This window comes from Paramormyrops kingsleyae, chromosome 1 (genome assembly GCF_048594095.1).
Source record: "Paramormyrops kingsleyae isolate MSU_618 chromosome 1, PKINGS_0.4, whole genome shotgun sequence".
NCBI classification, from domain to species: Eukaryota; Metazoa; Chordata; class Actinopteri; order Osteoglossiformes; family Mormyridae; genus Paramormyrops; species Paramormyrops kingsleyae.
The window spans coordinates 10,374,834-10,400,610 of NC_132797.1; the positions used below are offsets into that span (position 1 = coordinate 10,374,834).

At 47.1% G+C, this 25,777-nt stretch overlaps 1 protein-coding gene across 1 annotated transcript in view; it reads right to left on the minus strand.

Moving 5' to 3' along the window:
• The window catches only part of col7a1l (collagen type VII alpha 1-like), a 68,319-nt gene that overhangs the window by 4,625 nt on the left and 37,917 nt on the right, over positions 1-25,777 (minus strand). The window contains exons 51-105 of the mRNA XM_072709295.1: positions 25,732-25,767; positions 25,519-25,563; positions 24,742-24,813; positions 24,530-24,565; positions 24,239-24,268; positions 24,050-24,112; positions 23,439-23,477; positions 23,182-23,247; positions 23,002-23,034; positions 21,845-21,910; positions 21,723-21,767; positions 21,587-21,622; positions 21,397-21,423; positions 21,073-21,132; positions 20,827-20,889; positions 20,449-20,484; positions 20,293-20,331; positions 20,158-20,193; positions 19,940-20,071; positions 19,201-19,302; positions 18,894-19,091; positions 18,530-18,637; positions 17,778-17,822; positions 17,037-17,090; positions 16,358-16,399; positions 15,997-16,041; positions 14,775-14,825; positions 14,572-14,604; positions 11,973-12,047; positions 11,801-11,863; positions 11,211-11,246; positions 10,476-10,964; positions 9,867-9,902; positions 9,314-9,340; positions 9,097-9,156; positions 8,659-8,784; positions 8,465-8,536; positions 8,309-8,344; positions 8,118-8,177; positions 7,879-7,923; positions 7,742-7,777; positions 6,642-6,677; positions 6,495-6,551; positions 6,311-6,382; positions 6,093-6,164; positions 5,470-5,505; positions 5,203-5,283; positions 5,072-5,125; positions 4,940-4,993; positions 4,693-4,755; positions 3,869-3,931; positions 3,622-3,738; positions 3,134-3,211; positions 2,763-2,816; positions 2,509-2,557 (exon numbers count right to left, since the gene is read on the minus strand). Coding sequence (XP_072565396.1) covers positions 2,509-2,557; positions 2,763-2,816; positions 3,134-3,211; positions 3,622-3,738; positions 3,869-3,931; positions 4,693-4,755; positions 4,940-4,993; positions 5,072-5,125; positions 5,203-5,283; positions 5,470-5,505; positions 6,093-6,164; positions 6,311-6,382; positions 6,495-6,551; positions 6,642-6,677; positions 7,742-7,777; positions 7,879-7,923; positions 8,118-8,177; positions 8,309-8,344; positions 8,465-8,536; positions 8,659-8,784; positions 9,097-9,156; positions 9,314-9,340; positions 9,867-9,902; positions 10,476-10,964; positions 11,211-11,246; positions 11,801-11,863; positions 11,973-12,047; positions 14,572-14,604; positions 14,775-14,825; positions 15,997-16,041; positions 16,358-16,399; positions 17,037-17,090; positions 17,778-17,822; positions 18,530-18,637; positions 18,894-19,091; positions 19,201-19,302; positions 19,940-20,071; positions 20,158-20,193; positions 20,293-20,331; positions 20,449-20,484; positions 20,827-20,889; positions 21,073-21,132; positions 21,397-21,423; positions 21,587-21,622; positions 21,723-21,767; positions 21,845-21,910; positions 23,002-23,034; positions 23,182-23,247; positions 23,439-23,477; positions 24,050-24,112; positions 24,239-24,268; positions 24,530-24,565; positions 24,742-24,813; positions 25,519-25,563; positions 25,732-25,767 — 3,685 coding nt within the window. The remainder of the gene's footprint in view (positions 1-2,508; positions 2,558-2,762; positions 2,817-3,133; positions 3,212-3,621; positions 3,739-3,868; positions 3,932-4,692; positions 4,756-4,939; positions 4,994-5,071; positions 5,126-5,202; positions 5,284-5,469; positions 5,506-6,092; positions 6,165-6,310; positions 6,383-6,494; positions 6,552-6,641; positions 6,678-7,741; positions 7,778-7,878; positions 7,924-8,117; positions 8,178-8,308; positions 8,345-8,464; positions 8,537-8,658; positions 8,785-9,096; positions 9,157-9,313; positions 9,341-9,866; positions 9,903-10,475; positions 10,965-11,210; positions 11,247-11,800; positions 11,864-11,972; positions 12,048-14,571; positions 14,605-14,774; positions 14,826-15,996; positions 16,042-16,357; positions 16,400-17,036; positions 17,091-17,777; positions 17,823-18,529; positions 18,638-18,893; positions 19,092-19,200; positions 19,303-19,939; positions 20,072-20,157; positions 20,194-20,292; positions 20,332-20,448; positions 20,485-20,826; positions 20,890-21,072; positions 21,133-21,396; positions 21,424-21,586; positions 21,623-21,722; positions 21,768-21,844; positions 21,911-23,001; positions 23,035-23,181; positions 23,248-23,438; positions 23,478-24,049; positions 24,113-24,238; positions 24,269-24,529; positions 24,566-24,741; positions 24,814-25,518; positions 25,564-25,731; positions 25,768-25,777) is intronic.

Consider the following 25,777-nt stretch of genomic DNA (forward strand, 5'->3'; position numbering starts at 1 on the left):
GTCCTCACTGCCCCCGTCCGACAGGCACCTGCCGTTCGCCGTGCGGGCACATGGCAGATGGTGCGAGTCGCGGGGGTCCCAGGCCGCTTCAGTGGGTGTTCTAGAACATTCACGAGCAGCACTCTGGAAGGCTGTACACACACCCACACACACTCACGTGGCTGGCTCCCCCTGGCCTCACTACTTTGTCGCACCTCTTTACTGTTGTACTGTAAATAAGTGAGCTGTTGTTGGGACCTTGTGCGTTTCCCATTGGCTTCCCTCTGTTATTTTCATGCTCAACACGCTGCCATTGCCTGATACAAGTGAAGGAGATGCCTAATGTCCACCCAGGCCTTCCTCACTGTAAGCATATAAGCCCTGTTCTAAAAGGAGAACATAACGATACGACTATCGAAGTATCCAATGAAAAGAAGCAGATGTCTGGAAAAGACATTGCTTTCCCTTCACCATGCATAAACACACACATCACCATCTCAGCAATGCTGAAAGCTCACTGTACATAAACACTCGCACATCACCATCTCAGCAATGCTGAAAGCTCACTGTACATAAACACTCGCACATCACCATCTCATCAATGCTGAAAGCTCACTGTACATAAACACTCGCACATCACCATCTCAGCAATGCTGAAAGCTCACTGTACATAAACACTCGCACATCACCATCTCAGCAATGCTGAAAGCTCACTGTACATAAACACTCGCACATCACCATCTCAGCAATGTTGCAAACTCACTGTACAGAAACCTATGCACATCACCATCTCAGCAATGTTGCAAACTCACTGTACATAAACACTCGCACATCACCATCTCAGCAAGGCTGAAAGCTCACTGTACATAAACAATCGCACATTACCATCTCAGCAATGCTGAAAGCTCACTGTACATAAACACTCGCACATTACCATCTCAGCAATGTTGCAAACTCACTGTACAGAAACCTATGCACATCACCATCTCAGCAATGTTGCAAACTCACTGTACATAAACACTCGCACATTACCATCTCAGCAATGTTGCAAACTCACTGTACATAAACACTCGCACATTACCATCTCAGCAATGTTGCAAACTCACTGTACAGAAACTTATGCACATCACCATCTCAGCAATGTTGCAAACTCACTGTACATAAACACTCGCACATCACCATCTCAGCAATGCTGAAAGCTCACTGTACATAAACACTCGCACATTACCATCTCAGCAATGCTGAAAGCTCACTGTACATAAACACTCGCACATCACCATCTCAGCAATGCTGAAAGCTCACTGTACATAAACACTCGCACATCACCATCTCAGCAATGCTGAAAGCTCACTGTACATAAACACTCGCACATCACCATCTCAGCAATGCTGAAAGCTCACTGTACATAAACACTCGCACATCGCCATCTCAGCAATGCTGAAAGCTCACTGTACATAAACACTCGCACATCACCATCTCATCAATGCTGAAAGCTCACTGTACATAAACACTCGCACATCGCCATCTCAGCAATGCTGAAAGCTCACTGTACATAAACACTCGCACATCACCATCTCAGCAATGTTGCAAACTCACTGTACAGAAACCTATGCACATCACCATCTCAGCAATGTTGCAAACTCACTGTACATAAACACTCGCACATCACCATCTCAGCAAGGCTGAAAGCTCACTGTACATAAACAATCGCACATTACCATCTCAGCAATGCTGAAAGCTCACTGTACATAAACACTCGCACATTACCATCTCAGCAATGTTGCAAACTCACTGTACAGAAACCTATGCACATCACCATCTCAGCAATGTTGCAAACTCACTGTACATAAACACTTGCACATTACCATCTCAGCAATGTTGCAAACTCACTGTACATAAACACTCGCACATTACCATCTCAGCAATGTTGCAAACTCACTGTACATAAACACACGCACATTTCCATCTCAGCAATGCGGCAAACTCACCATGCATAAACACATGCACTACTAGTCAAATATTTTTGCACACACTGGGATTTTCTACATTTGCATGTTATTAAACATTTACTAAAAATACACTGATTATTCTTTGCTAGCAAATACATTTACAGTATGTTAACCATTTGAGTACCTTTATTAGCAAGAAAATGTCATATCTTTCATCAAAGTAACCTCTTCTAGCAGTTAAACCAGCAGAGAAAATTTAAGGCATTTCTTATTACAAGGGATAATTAAATACTGCTCTGTTTCCTGGGATGAAACAGTTAACTAATGAATTTAAAGTTCAGGGACAACCTAGAATTTGACTATGCCACACAAGCAGATAATAGGATGTCAGACATGCACTTCCATGCTAAAAAGGAATCTGCAAATAAATCTGCAGTTTATGAAATAAATGGAAACGTGGTAAAGATCTGTGGTGTACGAAAAAACCTTTGACCGGTAGTGCACACATTGCCTCCTGGGGAATTTTGCAAGCTCACCGCGTATAAACACAACGCACGTCACTGTAATGCCGCAAACTCACCACACATCTCAGTCACTTCCTGGGTCACCAGATCCTTGACCTCCTTTACCTGCGGGACACAGAGCACAGCAGGGCTGTCTAACTTTCCACTCCCAGAGTGCATTGCTGCCTTTCCGTGATTACAGCTTCCAAGCTCTCAATATCCTGGAGTGGTGTCCAAGGACACTGTAGTAGGGTATGAAGGCTACTGGTGACTTTCTGGTCCCTGTCCCAGAGACACTCCTGTCCAGCTGGGGTCTAAGGAGGAAACTCACCGTGAGTCCCGGGTCCCCTTTGTCCCCCTTACGTCCTTCTGCTCCCAGCATGCCCTGCGGGGGGCATGGCAGTCAAATGGCAACATCACTGATTACGTAGTAGCATCACCATGGAGGTGCTAAGCACCAGATGTTCTGATCCGGAGCCACCCGGCCACAGGACATGGCCTCCTGGGGGGCACCGTCGCCACACCGACGCCCTGCGGCCACTTATGCCACCCACTGCATGGTCACATGACCCTGCCAGTGAAATGCAGTTCACCAGCTGGCTTTAGCACCTACACTCTGTCACTATTACTTATGGTTGAAAAAACAATTCCTTACTGGATATGTGCTTGTCTTTTCAGTGCATGCATTGAACATGGACTCACATCAGCTCCTGTCGGTCCTGGGGCCCCTAGTGGGCCCCTTACACATGGCTTCCCTCTGCCACGGCGGCCCCGCTCTCCCTGGGGAGTAAATAGGATCAGGACACATGAAAACACCAAACCCCCTCCCCCACCCTGGAAACACGCTTCTGGGATGATGCTGCATCCAGTTGTGGGCAGTTCAGGTAAAGGCTTTTACTCTCTGGACCTGAACTACCGACCTATGGCTGCCAGGTGTATTTACACTCAGGTGTAAATGACAAAAAGGCTCAAGGATGTTCTGAAATAACCAAACCAGGTACAAGTGCAAAGTCCCCATTGAAATGCAGGGCCTGATAATTAATAAACCCCTATGACTGAAACATTGCCCCTTAATGGATTGTCCCTTTTAAATACAGATGCTAATGAGTAATCTGTGTGTAACTGCCTTGTCCTCCCTCACTGAAATGGGATTATAAAGGTATAAATCCTCATGTTGCATGATTAGGTACCTTAGGTCCGAGGTCTCCTTTGGGTCCAGCCGGGCCAGGAGCACCTGGGGCTCCATCTTTGCCTGCTGCACCTGCAGAGCCTTTGAGTCCAGAGAAACCCGGAAACCCAGTGGCACCCTACAGTGGTCATGCAGTGGAGTCACCATCGCAGCTCAGGGATACAAGCACACGGTACGTGTCCATAACACGGAAACACACACTGAGGTAGAGCTGTGGAAGATCAGCCCAGCAGTTAGGCAGGACCCACCTTTTGACCTTTTTGACCTGGCTCCCCGTCCGTGCCGTTCACACCACTGTCGCCCTGGTCGCCCTATAAACCAGAAACCGTTGGCAACGAGCGTTCAGCCGCCATAACAATACGACTATCGAAGTATCCAATGAAAAGAAACAGATGGCATCTGGACGGCATGACGTGTACATCTAATATTTCCCAGCATCAGCTGGTCTGCACGTAAAACCAGAACATAATGCAATTTCCTCAGTCAGATGATACACAAACTTGGTCAAAAGTTACAGCCTCATAACAACATCAGATTACGCCCATTCATCCATCTCCCAAACACTTTATGCTATGCTGCGAGGCACCGTCCTGCCCTGTGTGTGATCACATTACGGCCAGGAATATACAGCAATCGTTTGTAAGCAGACCCTGCGGACGTGTAAACAGAGCAACGTGAAAAGCTCATTGACATCCAGGGCCTGCCGTGAGAGCACACGGTGAGACACATGCTGGCCCATTTTGGCCCGTGTTCTGATGTTTCTGTCACCACACAGAGGGCTGCACACTCTACACTCATCTGTGTTGTCATGGGACACCCACCGCATTACCCAAAGCTGTAGGGTGAAGGTCTGCCACCGTGGGCAGCACAGAGCTGCCGGACAGCAACGGTGGTGGAAACCTGAACCCTTTATTAACAGGAAATGGGGACGAGGCTTCTTTGGATGGGCAACCATGAAAAGGTGCTAAGGTCTAAATTACTCCCTCAGCTGGTGCACGCTCACACCTTCACACTCACTCCCTAACTGCGCAGAGGAAATGTGGTCCCTCTCCATCTCTCAGGGTTAGATTACCTTCAGCCCAGGAAGGCCGCTGAGGCCGGGGGCCCCTGGAGTGCCTGGGAGGCCTGAAATCCCCTGGGGGGGTAAAAGGCAGTCAGATATTGAGGTATCAAAAAGCAGCGAGTCATGCAAGATGAGGGCATGTGATGACTGGATGGTGTACAGATACCCCTGTGAGCTTGGGGGCCTCACGTTGAACGTGGCTCCTTCCCGTGGTCACATGATTTTCACATTAATAAATCAAAGTAAACCTCCTCACCTGCTCCCCATCTAGGCCAGCAGCACCCGGCCGGCCCAGAAGGCCACGGAACCCCTGCACAGACACAAACAGCAGTTTAAGCAGCCATACCAGAGCCACAGTGCCCCCTACAGCCGCTGCACACACTGTCACCTTCTCTCCTTCTTCCCCTGTGTCACCAGGCTGGCCAGGCTCCCCTGAATCTCCCTGCAGGCAAAAGGTTGATCAGGTAAAAAGCCGGTAAACTCTTCAGCTTGTACAATCCAGGGAAACTAGTTCCTAACCTGGTCTCCTTTTTGGCCTTGTGGGCCTCTGTCTCCTTTGCTGCCCTTGACTCCATTCAATCCGTCACTGCCACTGTGGCCCTTGGAGGAAAATGAGCCAATCAGAAGAGAGCATGACTGTCCAGACTGTGACATCTTCATCTCACTGAGAAAGGGGGCTCATGTACTTTCCTCACACATCTGTTCACTCTGTAGGACATTATCAGTACATTAGCAAATGAGGCCAGTGCAGGAAAGAAAGTTTTAGGTTATGATACAAAGACCTACTGGTTCGCCATCAACACCAGGCTCGCCGGAGTCCCCCTGTGAACACATTGGACGTCACACGCTGGGGTTAAGATATGCATGTTTAAGCTCAACAACAGGGTGAAGCTTCTCAGGGACCTGTGTCCTTAGTCACTAAACCACATAGAATGGGATCCATTCCTTTAGTTGACCACACAAAATGGGATCCAATCCAAGTCACTAAACCATGGGATACATCCCCTTAATAACTAAACCATACAGAAGGGGATACATGACCTTAGTAACTAAACCATACAGAATGGGATTCAAGCCCTTAGTCACTAAACCATGGGATACATCCCCTTAATAACTAAACCATGCAGAAGGGGATACATGACCTTAGTAACTAAACCATACAGAATGGGATTCAAGCCCTTAGTCACTAAACCATGGGATACATCCCCTTAGTAACTAAACCATACAGAATGGGATTCAAGCCCTTAGTCACTAAACCACACCATAAGGGATCCATGGCCTTAGTAACTAAACCATACAGAATGAGATACATTCCCTTAGTCAGTAAACCACTCAGAATGGGGTCCATGCCCTTAGTCACTAAACCACACAGAATGGGATCCATGCCCTTAATCATTAAACCACAAGACCTTCTGGCCAACCGGTCCCCGGGCCCCAAATGGTCCCAATGCTCCTTTGGCTCCAGGATCTCCCTTTAGTCCCTTTGCAGGTAAGAAACAATAAATAGATGAAGATGTTAGTAAATAAACACACCATGGAGCATGATTCTAAGGTCCATATGAGATATTCCTCTGCAGGACAATGGCAGATCTAATCAATAACAAAATGTAGCATTTCTCTTTCTCACCTTTATACCTGGGGGTCCATCCTCACCCTTCTCCCCTTTGTCCCCATCAAAGCCTGGGGGTCCTCTGTCCCCCTAAAAATGTGTAACAGATTTTGTACTCTCTAGCGCCAGCACAAACCAGCCACTGTACATAATTCCATTTATCGCTATTGTCTCATCAATCCATGAACAATAATCTATTTACCACTGCCCCCTTGTGGCCTGTGTAACCTTGGGGTCCTGCCATCATCAGCGGACTCCCCTGGAGTCAAACATTAGTGAAACACATGACTGGGAGAGTCTCAGTACATGCGCTGCTCTTTACATGAAAGTTAATTAAAACGTTAATTACCTTTTCACCTTTGATCCCAGCCAGGCCACGGTCACCCTGCCAACACATTTTGAGAGTCAGACTTTACTTGATGTAGCATGTTTTCACAAGGAGGAGGTCGATGCAGAGGATTTTTACTGGATTTGAAGACGTGTATTATTAATACTCATAAGAAAGGTGACAGGCTTTGAGTCAGGTGTCCAGAGGCAGAGGCTGAATGAGTTGGACATGTCAAGTCAAACGTTTTTGTACTGTCAGCTGCAGTGGAGTGATCTGGACCTTTATCATGATGGCACTGATGTCTCAGCCAACAGAGAGTGTAATGTGGTTCAAAAGATTACGTCCTGTAGAGTTTATCTGCAGTGTTGCTTGTCAGAGAGGGGGGGTACTAGTGGGGGGGGGGGGGGGGGATCCAGAGGCAGGATGTAGGCTGCAATCAGCCATGCTCCAGTGGCTCAGGTTAGGTTTAGGGTTAGGGTTAGCCAGGGCACTCTGCTCATGCCAAGGAAACGACTGCAAATGCTGAGCAGTTAAACAGGAACAGGTGATCTGGGTAGGTCTGGTGGAGACTGCAGGGACATTAGCAAAAAAACCCTCACGCTGATACCCATGTGGAGAAGGGGCTGTAGCGGAAACGTCAGCATCGTCATGACGACCTTTCTGTAAGATTCCTTGGGGGAAAAGGAAGAGAAGAGCCTGTGCTGACTGACAAGCACCAAACCGGCCGCCGCTCACCCCATCTGCATCTTTCAAGGTTGGGTTAGAGTCCTTCCTCTTTCACGCAAACTTTCCCGTATCCGGGGGCAGAATACCAAAGAGCCTCGCTGGAAAAGGCCAGGAGCGAAGGCCTCGCAGGAGAGTCTCGGATGACAGGCTGACAGTTCGGTGGAGAGTGGAGAGAGCTCCCTTCAAGCATTTGTTAGGAGCCTCGCGATGACCCGTCAAAGTCAGGAAGCCTCAACCTGACGTTTCCAGACTCCGACAGGAACATGAAAATTTAAAGCTGCTACTTCACAAATAGCAGTGCTGCAGTTCATCAAACCACACCCAAGATCTTATCTTCTGCTAAAGGGACCAACATGGAAACCAGCTCAGACACTGGAGAGAACCCTGTGTCTCACCTTTGCCCCCTTGGTACCGGCAAAGCCTTTGGCACCCTGCAACAGAACAAAGGCACATGCGGGCTTATGCAGAGGAATGGCGAATGGTCTGAAAGCAGGCAGCAAGCAAACTGTTATGGGACAGGATGCTGGCTTACTGTATGTCCTGGGGCTGCCCTGGCACCAGGAGCACCTTTCTCACCCTATTATCGAAAGAATAAATTCATCAGAACCATCAAGAGTTCTTAACAAGAACTCTAACAAGGCTACTCAATGCAACGTGGTAACTTCTGTTCAATGAACAGTATATGTTCAATGTAATTGTAATAGTTGACTGACAGACCTTCTAGTGATTCCCCCAAAACTGAGGAACCTCACACCCCCATGCCTGTCTCACCTTGCGGCCTGGGAGACCCACTACGCCCCTGTCTCCTGGCTCCCCAGGGACACTCTCACCCTGGCAATAACAGGAATAGATAGGAATATTTGATATAAAAGTGATTTTGTATTTTTGTTGCTATTATTCACAAGACCTTTTCTAAAAATATTGTGGGTGTGGTTTGAGTTTCTCAGTGATGACATTGGTACCTTGACACCTCTCATCCCTGGAGTACCTGGTGAGCCCTACGGGGAATGGGAACAGGTACGGCTTGGAGAGGGCGCAGATGGTGAAGAAGGTGGCTTTAATCAATACCACCACTAAAAAGCCCATGTTGACAATGTGAATGAGGTGGGTCATCATACCTGTGTCCCCGGTGAGCCTCGTGCACCTGGAGGTCCAGGTGATCCATTCTTGCCCCGCCTTCCTCGATCACCCTGGAGAAATAAAGAGAGAGAAGCCTTGACTGCCCCTCGCTGAGAGTGGACTACAGTGCTGCCTCATGGGTCTGTCTGCATTACCAGACTCTCGCGTCGCAACTTCAGCTGGCATCACTCACTTCGGCCCCAGGCTTCCCCGGGTCACCCGGCTGACCCCTCAGGCCCTGCATCCCCGAGATGCCAGGGTTACCGCCGATCCCCTGGATTCCCTGAGCTCCGGGGGGTCCTGGTTCTCCAGGTTCTCCCTGTCCCATGGGGCGGGTACAGAGACAGACAAAGGAAGCAAACAGCCAACAATAACTGTATGCACAGAGGAGGGAGAAGCCAGGAGGTGCTGAAGGTAGACAGATGGATGGACAGACGGATGGACAGACAGTTGGACGTCTCAACTGCATGAGAAGCAGCTGTTTAAATGACTATGACAAAAGTGAAGGACCTTCCACAGTTTATCTTAAGTGTTCGGGGTCTGAAATGTCGACAAAAAAGCATAAACTCTTGGCTTTTTGTTGGGGAATTTGAGACTCTGGTGTCTTTGTGTTTGCATAAAGTCAGAGTACCTTTTGCCCAGGAGGGCCGGCCTGTCCAGCTGGACCACGGTGACCCGTTCCCGGCTCCCCCTGTGGACAGAGATGTAATGTGTGAGGCTGTCGCTAACTGCTATGAGTGACGTCAAAGGCCAGGGCAACTTCCAGACTAAAAGGCCCCATCGTTTGTGACCCAACGCTCCGTTTGGATTTTAATTTCAGAACATGGGGGGAAGGGGGGGGGGTTTACCTTTTGTCCCTTTTCACCAACTTCTCCCTTGACCAGAACACAGAAACAAAAGAATGAGCACTGGCAGCGGATATCAGGGGCAGAGCCGCAATTAGACGGAGCTTTTCATGCACAACGTGAGCAGCGTGCCTCGTAAAGAAAGTCCATCACACCCTCAAGGATATTTCCTGTATCGACGCGGAGGAACAAACACTGCGCAAGTGATCAACGCTCAGATTAAGGCTCCTTGTCACGGGTAAAAATAGAAGCGAGGACTTCAAAGGCCAAGTGTGGAGAAGCTCTCCGAATGTTTTATGAGTTTCACCGAGCTGAGTGACAGCAGCAATTTCCTCACATCCCCAACGAGGCTGGATGATGTCAGAGTGAGCAGCGTGGGTGGGTGGGTGGGGGGGGGGGGGGGTGCATTTACACGGTCTACATTCAATATGACAGAAGAGCAAGATTACGGACACACGAGTATTGAAGAGCTAACAAAGGCCCAGAGGCCTCAATGGATCGCTGAAAGCCCTGGTAGATTCATTATCAAGGACACAAAGGTAGGAAGCATACACACCTTTTCCCCCGGGAGTCCATTTTCACCTGGCACACCCTTTGAAAACAGCACCCACTGATGAGAACATAGCAGAAATACACAAACACACACACCAGCCTGCACCCCTCTCCTCAATACACACCTACTATACATACACATTGCACAGATCTGGAAAAACAACCAAACACTATCCCACCGAAAGTGACTCAAGGTGGCAGTGGGCAGTAGTGAGCTCTGCCCCCAAATCAATGGGACGCCTATGGGACTGTGGCCAAGGCAGGCCTCCTGCTTACTGCAGCTTAGCAAAGCTCTGGGGGACGGGGAGTTGGCAACGGTGCCACCGGCTTCCTCACCAGACAGCAGTAGGAAGTCGTCCAAAACACATGGACACAGCTGTTCACGGCGGCCAAAACACGACTCCATGCCCAATAATAACTACATGTTTTAGACATTTCTATTAATAAGCACCCCTCACTTTAAGTAGACTTTGAGTGTGGAAACACAAGCCTTATTAAAATGTCATGGGTGTCTTTGTATGAATGTGAGACTTATAACCTGTAATTTAAATAACTAACACAGTGCTTAACGTGTTATAATAATAACTATCACACACATGCAGCGTGTTCTTACCTTCAGATAATCATACTCTCTGCCATAACCTCTTCTTCTCTGCCACTCCATCATCTCCCTCTCTCTCTCCAACCTCTCATTTTCCATTTCCAGATCCTCTCTCTCTCCCTCTATTCTCTCTCTCTCTATTTCCAGCTCTTCTTCCCTCTCTCGTTCCCTCTCTACCTCTAACCATTCCCTCTCTCTCTCATTCTCCACCTCTGTTTCTCTCTCTATCTCTAATCCTTCCCTCACTCTCTCCTTGTCCATCTCCATCCATTCTCCCTCCATCTCCAGTCTGTCAGTCTCTTCCATCTTCTCTCTCTCCGGCTTGTGTTCTTCATCTTTGTCCATCTCCGCTGTGTCTGCATCATTCTCTGCTACCAAATTCCTCTGCTCTTCTGTCCAGTGTGCCTCCGCCTCCGTCTCCGTCCCCCTGTCTCTGCCTGCTTCTTCCTGAGCCCTAAGGTCAGTCTCAATCTCGGGGGCCTTGCTCTCCTGCTTCTTTTTCTGAAACAAAGTCAAAGAGATATAGATCCTAATCAGAGCGATCTTGCCTCCAAGATATGTGTAGCACGTGTGAGTGAAGGATATGAATTTGTAGCTGAATGCTGCAGATTCCCACGCTGGGGAAGGTCTTACTTCTGCACTCTCAAAAAGCCTCAGTAAAGTCCGTTCAGCTGAGAAAGCTGGGTATCAAAAAGGAATGTTTCTGGTATGTAATGTGAAACGATAAGGATTTTGCATTAAACTCACATTGAGCCTCTTTCGTCCACCAGTCCCAGATCGTGACTGAAAAAAAAACATAAAAAAGCGAAACGGTTATTCATATATATATATATATATATATTGTGTGTGTGTGTGTGTGTGTGTTTATGTTACATTCATGGTTAGCTTACCCTATGACATCATACCGGCCTACCTGTCACATATGAAAGAGGCCTGCTGACACATTGATTAAAAAATAACATCTGCAGCACTGGGTGCAAAAAGCATTGAAAAGCTCATGTATTAATACAACGTGTGTCAGACAAAATGAGACCAAAGTATCATCCCAAGAAGCAATCATGAGGACTAATACTAAGTTATAACAAGGGGCTGAGCTGTTATTAGGACCAGGAGCAGGCTCAGGCCCGGGGCAGGACTGATATTGAACTATAACAGGGGGCTGAGCCATCATAAGGATGAGGAGCAGGCTCAGGCCTGTGGTAGGACTGATACTAAATTATAACATGCAACTGAGCTATCTTAAGGATCGGGAGCAGGCTCAGGCCCGGGGCAGGACTGACACTGAACCATAACAGGGGGCTGAGCCGTCACGAGAATCTCCACAGCACAAGGCTGACCTGCTGTGCTTTCTTCTTGTGTCGGGATGCCTGTTTTCCCACTTGAGTCCCAGGCATGTGACCCTAGAGAAAAAAAGGCATTTAAGTGTAAACAAAGGGACACCCAGGGGCAGAGTGACAGGGACTGCTCCAAAGCACACCCCCTCATGTGGGGAGAGGGGGCTGTACTCACAACAGAGTCCTGCTGGGGGGCTGTCCTCCGTATGCGCGCAGCCATCTTGGGCCCTCCTTCACTGACTGTGCCACCCTGCTTATTTTTCCAAAGGTCAGAGGTCACTATGAATCAATCAGTACCTTAAGGCCACATGTAGTCAATGCACCAGATGTAGCAGGAAGTCTGGGCTGTATGTGGCTGTGTGCATGGGGGTATACACATCACCTAACCCCTCACTAACGGTGCATGTATACCCCCCACATCACCTAACCCCTCACTAATGGTGCCTGTATACCCCCACATCACCTAACCCCTCACTAACGGTGCATGTATACCCTCCCATATCACCTAACCCCTCACTAATGGTGCATGTATACCCCCCATATCACCTAACCCCTCACTAACGGTGCATGTATACCCCCCACATCACCTAACCCCTCACTAACGGTGCATGTATACCCCCCACATCACCTAACCCCTCACTAACGGTGCATGTATACCCCCCACATCACCTAACCCCTCACTAACGGTGCATGTATACCCTCCCATATCACCTAACCCCTCACTAATGGTGCATGTATACCCCCCATATCACCTAACCCCTCACTAATGGTGCATGTATACCCCCATATCACCTAACCCATCACTAATGGTGCACGTATACCCCCCATATCACCTAACCCCTCACTAATGGTGCATGTATACCCCCAATATCACCTAACCCCTCACTAATGGTACATGTATCAAACAGCCATCATGCCCCTGAGATATACAGCTGTTGGTGTGTGACCGTGGTGACAGCAGAGACACTGTGCTTTCTGATGCGGTGCTCTTCGGATGTGTTTGTGAGTCCGACAGTCTTAACGCATCAACCATACCCAACCTTAACAGCAGAAAGCCTCAACACACTGAAACAGTGACGGACACAGGAAAGCACTTGTTTTATTTTTGCAACTGGATGTGTGGAGGACATAGTCACATGATGAAGGCTGGGGAGGAGCAGCTGTCCCAATCACCCTTAAAGCTCTCTGTTAACAGGGGGGAAGGAGTCAGATGTGTTTGCTTCAAGGAGGTTAATGGGAGGAGGGGGTGGTGGGGCTGGGGAAGTCACTGAGGCTGGTGAGATGATAACCCTCCGTCATTCAGTGAACTATCAGGTCATGTTTCTCAGGGAACAATGTTCACCAGTGAAAACAAGATGTAAAATTGTGCAACACACACATGTAAAAACCACACAAATGACTCATTTATTTTTCATAAAAAATGGAAACATGTACGACACAGATGGTATGCAAAATAATACAAGGTGTGTTTTTCCATCTGCCCCTAACAAAGACAGTCAATCAAGTTTTTCTTTTAAGGCATTGATTTACTTAATTAATTGATTAAGGCATTGACCAAAACTGAGGAAAGGTCACAAAAATCCTGATACTTCACAAGGGGTTCAGGCTATTTCCTCACTTTTAATAAATAAGTTACCTTAAACCTGTTTTTCTTGGTTATGTTAATTAGACATTAATGGCAGTGGTAAATTGTTCTCCTGGGGGAATATACACGTTCAGAACATTTAATTTATATAAATTGTCTAATTTCTCAGATATATACTTCAGCAAACCAAATTTGCTGTTTCCAAGGTAAACAGGTGGCATCTGGAGCACGTGACATCATCAGCGTGCGACGAGAATGAGTTCCTCCTCATATAATACTGGTCCTGTTCGTGTGGACAGCCCTCCAGCGTCTAAACACTTCACAGCTTACAGGGATTTCAGCTCATGTTTACAGTGATATGCTCATATGTTTTCAATGTGAGTGACCTTAGGAAAATCCCTGTGTTAAAAATTAGAAAAAGAGATTACGTTACACTTTTAAAATGTAAATAATTCTTTAGCATGTTCTTCCAAGTGTGGTGCATTCTCACACACAGAATTTGTTATGATTATCATTATAGCCAAGATCATGCACAATGCATGCTGGGATCCTACACTTTCTTTCTGCATGAATTACTGTGATAAGCCCTGCACTGTTAGCTAAAGCTCCCAGGAAACACTGTCCCTATTAATTTTTCTCTGTTCTTAAATTTTTTTGTGTCCCTATTATCTCCTGGTTGATTACAACACGTCTTAAGTCACATTAATACGTACATTGAAAAAATTCTGCACCTTGTTTGCACTGGTGAAGTGTATTAGTACAAGCAGTTTGCAAAGTGCCTGGACCGTTTCTGAATACTCTTCCGGCCGTACTCATGTTTGCCTTGTGATGCATTGCTTGCACACAGGAGCGGCTGGCAGACTGGTGACAGCACATCAAAACCGTGCCAAAATAAATGATTTCTCTTAGTTGGGTGACAGACACAGGCCCAGATAATCCAATTAAAACACATATTTCAGTGTCACCTGACAGCATTTCTGGTGTCAACATTAGCTTGTCTTATTCTACCCTTGGGGGGAGCATACAGCTGGAACAGCTTCAGAGAGCAGAAGCAGCGCCTTTGGCTGGCTGCTGATGACAGTCGAAGCACTTTGCAAACATCTGTGCAGCCCGGAAGGGGGTGAGGGGGGGGCATGCAGTGGCATGGAGAAACCCCCAGCAATGGTGACCCCACAGGAAGAAAACCTACCTCTCCCCTTCCCTCCTGAATCTTATCATCCTGCTTTGAAGTGAACAAAGATGCAAGCGAACAAACAGATGAATAAGGACACAGCTTCACCTCCCCACACAGACCTCATGCACCTGCATCATCACTCAGTCAAGGCTGCCATTACAGTAAAGCTAAATGACTTCTACAGGGAAGGGGTCAAAGGTCAAAGGTCATGCCAATACCTCCTCTCCTGCTGGTTGTGAATGCAGATGACTGGCAGTGGTGAAGCCGGCCTGAGGAAATATAAAAAAAGTTTAAAAAAGTACAATAATACAATAAAAAACAACAATAAAACAATAATAAAATACAGTGGTACCTCAGAACTCGAACTTAACCCATTCAGAACTCGGGTTTGAATCCTAAAAAGTTTGAGTTCTGATCTAATTTTCCCCATAAGAAATAATGGAAAACCAATTAATTGGTTCCCGGCCACAAAAAATTACACCTAAATATGTTTTTTTTAGCATTTAAACACAAAATGAACAGGATAAAACAAGAAGAGCATTTTTTTTCTTAATGGCTTCCAAAACGATAAAGAATGTACCCCAACACTACCCCTGTCCTGCCCCGATCGTCCGGTCCTTCCGTGTGCCACGCCCCCTCGTTAATCTCGTGTGGAATCCCCGTGCGATCAGCTGGTTGTTGTCATTATAGCCCTCTGTATTTAGTCCACGTTTCAGTTTGTTTCCTCAGTCCGGTCATTGTAACGTCATTGTGTTGTTCTGCCTGTTCTTAATTAAACCCTGTGTTTCCCGATCGTTTGAGTCCTGTCTCTGCTTCCCCGGTCCCGGCTTGGCAGATCGTGACAACCCCAAGCCATGCCCCAACACTGCACCAACACTAGACTATGCCAATGCGGTCCATTGTTTATTTTTATTATTACTCTGTATTTGTTAAGTTGTTTGTAAAACGCAAACTTTTAGGTTGTAACATTTGTACAACTATTGCGTAACTTTTTGGTGAGCAATGGCTACCAAAATTATATAAAGTACAATGTATTAGCTGATACAGTATTTTCAATAAAAAAAAGCACTATCACCAACAAACGATGCTATCACAGCGAATTCGAGGTTGAGACTGAAGCGTTACCCTTTGTTTCCGCTGAGAGACGTGCCACGTGACTCATTTCCCTGCGCGTACAAGTTATCTTAGGTCGGCGTTCACAGTTCGACTTCTGAGATTCAGATCGAGTTCTAGGTCTTTGTTTTTTTTTAACTGGTTGGTTCAACTTTTAAGAAATTCGAGTTCTAATGAGTTCGAGAACTAAGGTACCACTGTATAAATGATAAAACAGAGGAGCCAAAGTCAAGTAAGGGGAACAAGGAGCGCCAGGCGGGGTCTGAGCGCAGATTTCCTGTCACAGGTGGGCCACTGCACACCAGGAAGAGGTAAGGAGAAGCTCACCCTGGCTACCGGTGACTGGATTGTGAGTTCAGTTGATACGGAGTCCTGTTAAAAGCAAAAAACTTAGTTATGGAATTTTCTAGATTGGTGCAAAAAATGGGGGAATGAAATGTGACACGCTTAAACCTTTTTGTAGAGGATGTAAGGGTCTCTCTTTGCAGATAAAATAATAAATGTAAGTGTACAAAACAAAGACCTATTTATCAATGTGATAACAATGGTTGGCTGGTTGTAGCTGCAGCAGCCAATCAATAGTGTTCCCTCTTAAGACAATGGAAGAAACCAACCAATCCATAGCTCCCACTCAGCCACGAGCAGACAACCAGCCAATGAACTCACAGTACTACTGACACACACATACCCCTTCTGCCTCCGGTGAGAATGTGGCACCCTCAGGCTCATCCTGTTAGCAAAGTGAAATGAATTGAAAGTTAATAAACTAGCAAACAAATTGTAAATAAAAGAATTACGGTTTTAGTTTAGTTCCTAAGTCACCTTACAGAGATTATAAATTTCCTCTTTAGCTCACATGCAAACCAAAGCAAATTATGGGTGGCTATGTTATCTCAACTGGACTGGGCCAATATTCATTAGAGAGGTATGGTAATGAGACTGACGCTTCTTACAGCATCATCGGTACAATGAACAATTGCATCTGTGAAAGTTGCTCTACTGAACCCTAAAGATGAGTGTAATGTGATTTTTGTTTAGCAAATGGTTTTACCCATAATGCCGTGTGTCCCAGAGTTTGAACCTACTGTCAGTCTAAATTATGAATCTTGTACCATCTTTTGTGTTTGTTTGGAAATTTGTTGTGGTTTCGTATTGCTGATTACAGACCGTAACCCAGTTTCACAGTACCAGCCTTCCCTGTCCTCGTTTTTACTAGCAGCTCCAGGACCGAGTTTGTCTCCATGGCTCAGGGTGAACTTTTTCCCAGCATGCAATGTTGATGGACGGCCCACCCACCCTCCCTACCACCTTCCCTCACACATTCTGACTCTCTACCATCATTCAGTGAGATTCAAAAAGCCACATACCTCGTAATCATCAATGTAATCATAATCCTCCTCCTGGCACTCCTCCTTGCCCCCCTGAAAGAAAACATATCCTGTTCAGCTATATTTCCTTTAATTTTGTTGATTTTTATCTCTAAATTTAGATTAATTTAATCAACTTAGCAAATCACAGTTTTTGGCAAGCTTCAGCTTATGTTGTGTGAAAAAGGCATGAAGCTGAAATGTTAACATATGAGCCAAAGCCAAAGCCATAATATATCACGAGACATGGAAGAAGACACAGGGAAGACATGGTGGGGACCTGCTGCTGGGGACAGCAGACGGGGACAGCAGATGGGGTCAGCACGCAGGGACAGCAGACGGGGACAGCAGATGGGGACCTGCTGCTGGGGACAGCAGACAGGGACAGCAGACAGGGACAGCAGACGGGGACAGCAGGTAGGGACAGCAGATGGGGTCAGCACGCAGGGACAGCAGACAGGGACAGCAGACGGGGACAGTAGATGGGGTCAGCACGCAGGGACAGCAGACGGGGACAGCAGATGGGGTCAGCACGCAGGGACAGCAGACGGGGACAGCAGATGGGGACAGCAGGTAGGGACAGCAGATGGGGACAGCAGATGGGGACAGCAGACAGGGACAGCAGACGGGGACAGCAGAGAGGGACAGCAGACGGGGACAGCAGACGGGGACAGCAGACGGGGACAGCGGATGGGGACAGCAGGTAGGGACAGCAGACAGGCTGTCACTGGGCTCGGTTACCAGGCACTTCTTCTGCCGCCGTTGCCTTCCTTTGTTTCCTTTCCCCTGAACGGAAGTTAACAGTGAATTCAAGAATTAGCAAATGAATCACTGCTTACCCAGTGCAGGGCCACAGGGAGGAACCGTGGTGATAACATAAAAGTACAGGAGCTTAATGGATGACGGATTAGAATGTGCAATATAAGTGTGACGTAAGAGCTTTTAAGAGTCTCCCGTTCCCCGTCCGGACCTGTTGAGTTCTGTCCAGTGCTGTTTTTAACTTACGAACTTGGGATGCTCCGATCAGGGTTTTTGTTGTTGATCACTGATTTCTGATCACAGGTATCAAAATCGGCGATCATGGAGAAGTGTAACTTCAAGTGCAACTTTACTCCCAGTTGTTACGTACCACCAGGACGGATTTCTGATTCATACACATTGCATATAGCAATTTTATTGTCTTTTTCAGACATTTTGTAGGAAGTGGAGTCATTTTACCAAGCTTTCTTTGCTGCACACAGAGATATGTCTCATGTATTTTGCCAGCTGATTAGCTGTCCTGATGGGCCTATATAGAGAGCTCTGTTCAAACTATTTAGAATGAATATCTGTAGCTAATTGGTGGCCGATGGAGCCCTCAGCTATGTGTCGTCTGCAAAATCGGTATTTGAGAGACTGAAAAGTGGCTGCTTTTAAATCAGCTGCTGATCGTTCAGAGCATCTCTATTATGAACCCAGTGAGGCTCCCCCATGTTCACTACATGAAGCATCACCTTCGCTTTCTCCTTGCCCTTCTTCCTGTCCGTCAATGTCTTCCTCGGCAGGTCCTCCTGACCCAGCTGGAGGGTCTCCATCTCTGGTTCTGGATCTCTGGAGGTATCCTGCAAAACACATGCCAAAAGAAGTCACCTGGGCCAATCAGCCTGTACTGAAGCGGGGAGCTTGCGGCCTTTGAGGGTCCCCAGGGCGAAACTATCACAGCAAAGTGCGAAGTTCCTGTTAGCCACCATGTCAGAGCCTGCAGGACCACAGCTCACCATACTGTGGGGTTCACCATGGCAGACAGAACACCAGCCTGGTGCTACCAGCCCTACGGCTGTCCAAACAGAAGGGATTTCTGCCACAGGGTCACCATACCGTCCTTGCCGGAGCCTTCAGGTCTGACAGCCTCAGCCCCAGCTTGGGAGGGAGAGTCATGATGTAGTTGTCTTCCTCTGTGGTTCCACCCACTATGCTCTCAGTATCTGTGTGTGTGTGGTTCCTTCCAGACTTGCTCTCCTTGTGAGCAGTGATACCTCCTGGTGTGGGGCCCTCCCCCGTTTCTTCCTGCCTCTCCTGAAACACCCACGCACACGCAGAGGGACACACAGAGATCACGTCACAAAAAGCCTGACATAGACAGAGTGCGTGCTTCACCACAGTGATCAGAGGAGTTCCGTCATACCGCATTGTGCGTCATAAGAAGATGATCTTCTCCCTTGGAGGTCCTCCCAATGGCTTCGGTCGTGGTCTGTGGTTTGCTGGAGACCTCAGACTTCATAGAAGTCTGTGCAAAAATAAACCATCAGCACAAATGAAGGGCTGATAAGACAAAGGTAAAGATTATATATCACTGATAAAATGTCATGTGGGACTAGGCTGAACACTGATTAAGTTACTGATTTAATAAATTATCACACACCAAGATAATACAATGAAAAAACCCTCTAAAACAGCCAGAGATGAGACACCTCAGTTACCCCTGTAGGGAAACGAAATCATACATCTAGTGTGCAGCAGAAGCAGTCGACCATAAAGTCACAAGGTCACTGATTATAATATTTCTGAATACCATGAATGCAAAGATCGTACTTGTGTTCTTGGCAAGAACACTCTCTTGCAAAATTGCCTCCGAAGAACAAACCTGGGATACAATGAATCATGGGATTGTTCTCGTTGCAGAGGATGCATCTGATGCATTTTTGATATTTGGTGCTCGGCAAGAAATGACATCTAGGGAATTTTACCATTCTCTGTATTTCTGCTAATGAGTTTTGGAACAGTACTACAGCAATGGAAGTTGGCATCAAACGGCTACGCAAGAACACAAATACGGTCAGGTACGCCTATTGATAAACACCCCATTATCTTTGAGTCCTGCTTGTGTAAGCACTTTCACACCCTGGAGAGGCGGCTACGTTCACCGTGTTTTGGGTGATGAGGTTGGAGTTGTGCTCCCCATCCTCATTCAAGTTCTTGCTGAGATTCATCTCTCGCAGTAGCTCCTCCAAGCCGCCCTGCAGCAAGCGCTCAATCAGGGCCTTCAGCAGGGGGAGCTGCGAGATGGAGTTTGAACGCTATCGTTAATGCTCACCCGAGGAAGCCTCGGTAGATCGATACGGAGCGCGGGACGGCAGCCTACCCTGATGCCGTAAGCTTCGAAGAGTGCTTCAATATCCTGATCACCCAGGAAGAAAACACCAAACATCACTAGGGCTGTTCAATGAGCTCAATTTTCTTTCTGAAATAAATTTTAACGGGGAGGGGAAAATAATACCTTCATGTCTATAGCTCTTCCTGGGGGGCCAGCATCACCCTGCCAAGGATGGAGGAGAACATTTAGCTGCTAATTTCGCTGTGCTACACTTACTACCAGTACAATGACAATACAGGCTTCCAATTCTGACTGCTTCTAGCAGGACAGAGACAGCACCTTCTCCCCCTTTGAACCCTTATCTCCTCTCTCGCCCTGTAAGAAAAGCAAGGACACAGCCAATCAGTTTCCTTAGGCTTCAGTGATCTTGCTCACACTCAGAGTAGACAGATCATGCATGATTTACAGACGTGACACATTTTAGAACCTTCCTCCTTCCTCTGCAGAACAGGCTTGAAATTAAATAGTCAGAATGTATCCGTTAAGAGTCTGCACCATGACACGCCTAACTCGCTGACTATAGACCTACATGTCGATACAAAGTCACATGAGGTGTCTGTATGTGTGCAACTCATGCCCTAGTTACCCAATTCAAGGGCCACCTGCTGATTAGCACGTGTATCAGCAGAGTGGGATACCTATTACTGTCATACTTACGGTTTTCCCTGGAGGCCCCATGGACAGAGGAAAGGCCTGCCTCAGGTCATCAAGGGTGACATTCTGGGGGTGGTGATTAAATGGTTAATTTCCAGAGGCTTACCACCATGAAACAGAAAACGAGCACATGGTTAATCATCCATTCACCCATCCATCCATCCACTTATCCTGGTCAGGATCATGGGGTTATTATCTCTGCTTGCCACACCACTGGCTGAGATCCTAGGGCGTCAGCTGCGGACTCACCAGTGCGGGAGTCCCGGGGAGGCCAGGAGGTCCAGGCTCCCCTTTTCTGCCCTCCTTTCCCTAGATGAGAAATCGGGTGTCAGAGTTACCGGTATAGACTTCGGTGCCAGTTCAAGCAGAAATTCGGGAAATATCTTTTACTGAACAATTTTTGTTACAAAAAAAATAATAAAATCTTCTGACAGGTGACGGAACTTCATTCCACAGCAAGTTCACATGAAAAGATGTCTAACAAAAAAACACAGGCTTGTCTTCCACTCAAACACTGTCTGCTCGGTGCGTGTGATCGCCAGAAGGGTATTTAGTTTAAGAAGAAGCTCTCACCTCCGCGGCTGGTTCTCCCTTCTCACCCTGTGGAAATAGGAGACAGGCCACTGACTGCATAGACTGGTTTTCAGAGAAAAACTAAAAACAGCATTTTTTATGCGGCCACCCCGCTGGCATATATGCTGGCATATAGCTGTGCACTGACATTTCTGACACTGCACCAAAGTTAGCCCCACCCTAACAATACCTTTTCTCCAGCGGCACCTCGCGGTCCCGGTTCACCCTGATGCGGGAGGATGACAGACAGAGAGAGAGCAGATGGTCAATGCCCTGCAATAAGGACTATAAGTACCATGCAACCTGAAAAAGGAAGCTGTCCTCACATCCTTCCCGGGGATTCCTCTCTTTCCGTCCACACCGGGGCGGCCCTGCATGCCACAGGAGAAGAGGTCAAACCTGGGATTCAGACATGTGACACGGCAGGAAGGGGAGGAGCCACACTCACCGGGGTTCCGGGTAGGCCTGGTATCCCTTCTATGCCAAGACGGCCGGGGTCTCCTTTTTCTCCTTTCTGTAAACACAAAAAAGTCTTGAGATGTCATTGGTGGATCCTATATAAACATAGCTGTATCTACACCCAAACTACTGTACTGTTATTGGTAGACTCCTTAGAGACACATGTATTGGTGGATAACTTCAAGGTACAGCTGCATCTAGATCCCAAATTTTGCATTGTCATTGGGAGATTCCTAATATATACAACTATATCTAGATTTCAAATCCTGCTTTGTCATTGGTGGACTCTTTATAGATACAACTGTATCTAGATCCCAAATTCTGTATTTTTTTTGGTGGATTCCTTGTAGATACAGCTGTATCTAAATAATCCTGCATTGTTATTGGTGGACTGAGTATATATACAGCTATATCTAGATACCAAATCCTGCATTGTTATTGGTGGATTGCTTACAGATACAGCTAAATCAAGATCCCAAATTCTGCATTGTCATTGGTGGATTGCTTACAAATACAGCTATATCTAGATCCCAAATTCTGCATTGTCATTGGTGGATTGCTGATAGATACAACTGATGCAGAGAGACACATCTCTACATGTTTGTCAACCTTACTCAATAAGTTGAGTATTACAGGGTTTTACCTTACAGTATTTTCCACTGTTAGAGCATTTTTATGAGTGCAAAAACTTTGTGTAATTTGCCTTGTTTATTTGTCATGCTGTATTATCTAAAGGAAAAACTTTCTGCAATGAAGTAAGTTTGTAAAGCGTCATTTGAAAGTATGAAAGAAATTTTTAAAAATCGTAAAAGAAGCTATTATAAGAATTAATTATAGCATTCAATCACGTATACGATTAGGTGTAAAATAGACTCTGAAAAACGATAGTTTCCTTGAACATATAAGTGACCTGATTTGTAATTAGTTTATATTGTGCTGGTGATTACAGTCCTACATTAAACTTAAGCTTTATAGAAATGAGAAAGTCCAATTATTTGCATAATTGCACATTGCTCCTGTTAAATGTGTGTTTTTAGCTAAAATTACAGAGGAAATGAACCCTTGTGGGGTGGATTTGTGTATGTGCGTGTGTGTGTATGCGTGCGTGTGTGTGTGTGTGTGTGTGTGTGTGTGTGGGGCACTTACCAGGCCTGGCACTCCCTTCTTCCCCGGGTCACCCTAAGTGCCACGAGGGGCAGAGAGTATGAGAAAGGATCAACATAGGAACTCCAGTGAAGCAGTATACGGAAGCCCTGAAGGGACACACGGATGCGACCTCCAGCGGGGCATTGAGGACACATGGAGCTGGGCAGGAAGAAGTCTCACCCTGGGGCCCGGCTGGCCCGGTGTTCCGGTTAGGCCATCATGTCCCAAGGCAATATCGCCGCCCTGCTAGGCAAGGGAGACACCCAAGAGTATGTGTATTGCCATGGAAAATCACATGCTGAACACAGAGCCACATGCTGCGTGGAAGCAGGCTACAGAAGCCTGACCAGGCCGCAGAGCTGCTACACACTCGGATTTCCCATCATGACAGAGGTGCTGGGGAGCAGCAGTGCAAGTGTAGGTTTGGAGATACATACCAACACATGTCCTGGGGGCCCCGGCTTCCCCTCAGGGCCCTGTTGGGAGAGGCGTGTTTATTACAAGTCCAAGTCAAAAGTTTGGATACGCCAAGCTGCCTACAAAGAAGTATGACCGAGTGTCACACCATGTGACCTGCCACCTGACCTAAGCACAGGATAAATGGTTCTGGAGGAGTTTGACCAGAGAGTGAAGGACAAGCGACCGATAAGTGCTCAGCTTATGTGTGGGAACTCCTTGAGGGCAACTGGAAAAGCATCCCAGTAGATGACCTCATGAAACTGGCATAGAGGAGACAGTACCTGACGCAATTGGGGTTAATGGTTAATGGTGGGATCACTCGGCCGACCTGGGGCTTTGAACCAACAACTTTCTGAATCTCCACCCACAAAGCTGCCCCCCCCCCCCCGAAACTATTAATTTTCTTTTTGTTGAATACTTTTTTTGGTCAGAGCATAACTCCATATGATATTTTATAGTTTTGATGTCTGTACAATTATTGTAAAATGTAGAGAATAATACAAATAAACTTTCTATGGGTAGGTATATCCAAACTTCTGACTGGTACGGTACAGGCCACAACCTTGACCTGGTAAATGTGTGTACTCACTCTGGGCCCCGGAAGGCCGCTCTCTCCTCTGAGGCCTGGCAGGCCAGGATCTCCACGCTCACCCTGCCGGAACAGGATGGCATCTCAGAAACATGTCACCGCAACACCGGGCAGAGAGGCCTGAGCTACGCACATGCGTGTAAAGGTGCATGCAAGTTACCCTGCAGCTGCGGCTAGGAGGAATCTCACCTTAGAGGGACCTGGCAAGCCAGGACTTCCCTGACAGGAGACAAACATCAGCAAAGTGTGAGAGAGGGGTAAACAGTTTGAGTGATTTTGTTTAATTAAAACAATGATAAGTAAAGTTGCTTTTTCAAGGCAGGATAGGATCACTGACACGTGAGCCAGCGTGGGGCCGTATCGTATCGAGTCACTGGGATTCCAGCTCGCATGCAGTGCCTGTCCTGTGACACAAACAAACTCTGCTGCACACGGCACTGCACACCAGCTCTCTGCTGTGAATAAATGCTCGTAACTCACAGGGTCGCCTTTCTCGCCCTTGGGTCCCTCTGCGCCCTTAAACACAAAGGAAAAAAGTTACATTAGCAGGAGCTCTGAGCCAGATGCCATTAACTAACAGATGCCAAAAAACCTTATTTTTGGGTCGAGGATATTGACTTGACAAAACACTCATAATGCTTAAACAGATCCTGCTAGTTTGTATGGTAGTTCGTTGGATCATATACACCCACCGGAAGACCGATTTTCCCAGGATCCCCCTTTTCTCCCAGGTCACCGATGCGTCCGGGCAGGCCGATTGGACCCTGTATTCAGAATATAACACGACAAAACCCACACATTAAGCCAACCCCAAAACGAGGCTGCAACCCTCTGTACTGGTACTCCAGAGGGCCATCACAATTCTATCAGGCAATGCCTGGGCTCCTTAAAGCCAGGTGTCTGCGCCACTTAACGGCAAGTGCCTGGACCCCTTAAAGGTAGGTGTCTGGACCCCTTAACAGCAGGTTCCTGGACCCCTTAAAAGTAGGTCTCTGGACCCCTTAACAGCAGGTTCCTGGACCCCATAACAGCAGGTTCCTGGAACCCTTAAAAGCAAGTGTCTGGACCTCTTAAAGGCAGGTGCCTGGACTATTTAAAGGCAGGTGCCTGGACTATTTAAAGGCAGGTGCCTGGACTCTTTAAAGGCAGGTGTCTGGACCTCTTAAAGGCAGGTGCGTGGACCTCTTAAAGGCAGGTGCCTGGACTATTTAAAGGCAGGTTCCTGGACCATTTAAAGGCAGGTGTCTGGACGCCTTATAGGCTGTTCCACACACACTTCCTTTCTTTACACACAATTTAAAGGTCCCTTATTGCCAGCGGCACAACCACACAAATGCCTTGTTCCACTTAGTGGATGACAAAGCTCAGACTGTAGGTCCACTCGGAGCTAGATCTCCTGTTGACTATGGCAGAGGTGACACTGTCCCAGAAAAAAACCAAAGAAAGAAGGAGGACAAAAAGAGATGTACCTTCACTCCTCTGTCCCCTGGCTCACCGGTGGGGCCCATCTCTCCCTAAGGGGGGGAAAGGCAGGTCGCACACAAGGTCAGCAGGCCGGTACACTTTCCTGGGGTCTAACTGCAGGGACTGAATTAGTTTTCTTCAGTGAATTTAAAGAATAACTGATATATTAATGACCTTCATGGCCTCCGTCACTAGAGCAAGTCTCCCTTGCTACTCACCTTGGCACCTGGCTCTCCCTTGGGTGCAGGTTCACCCTAAAAAGAA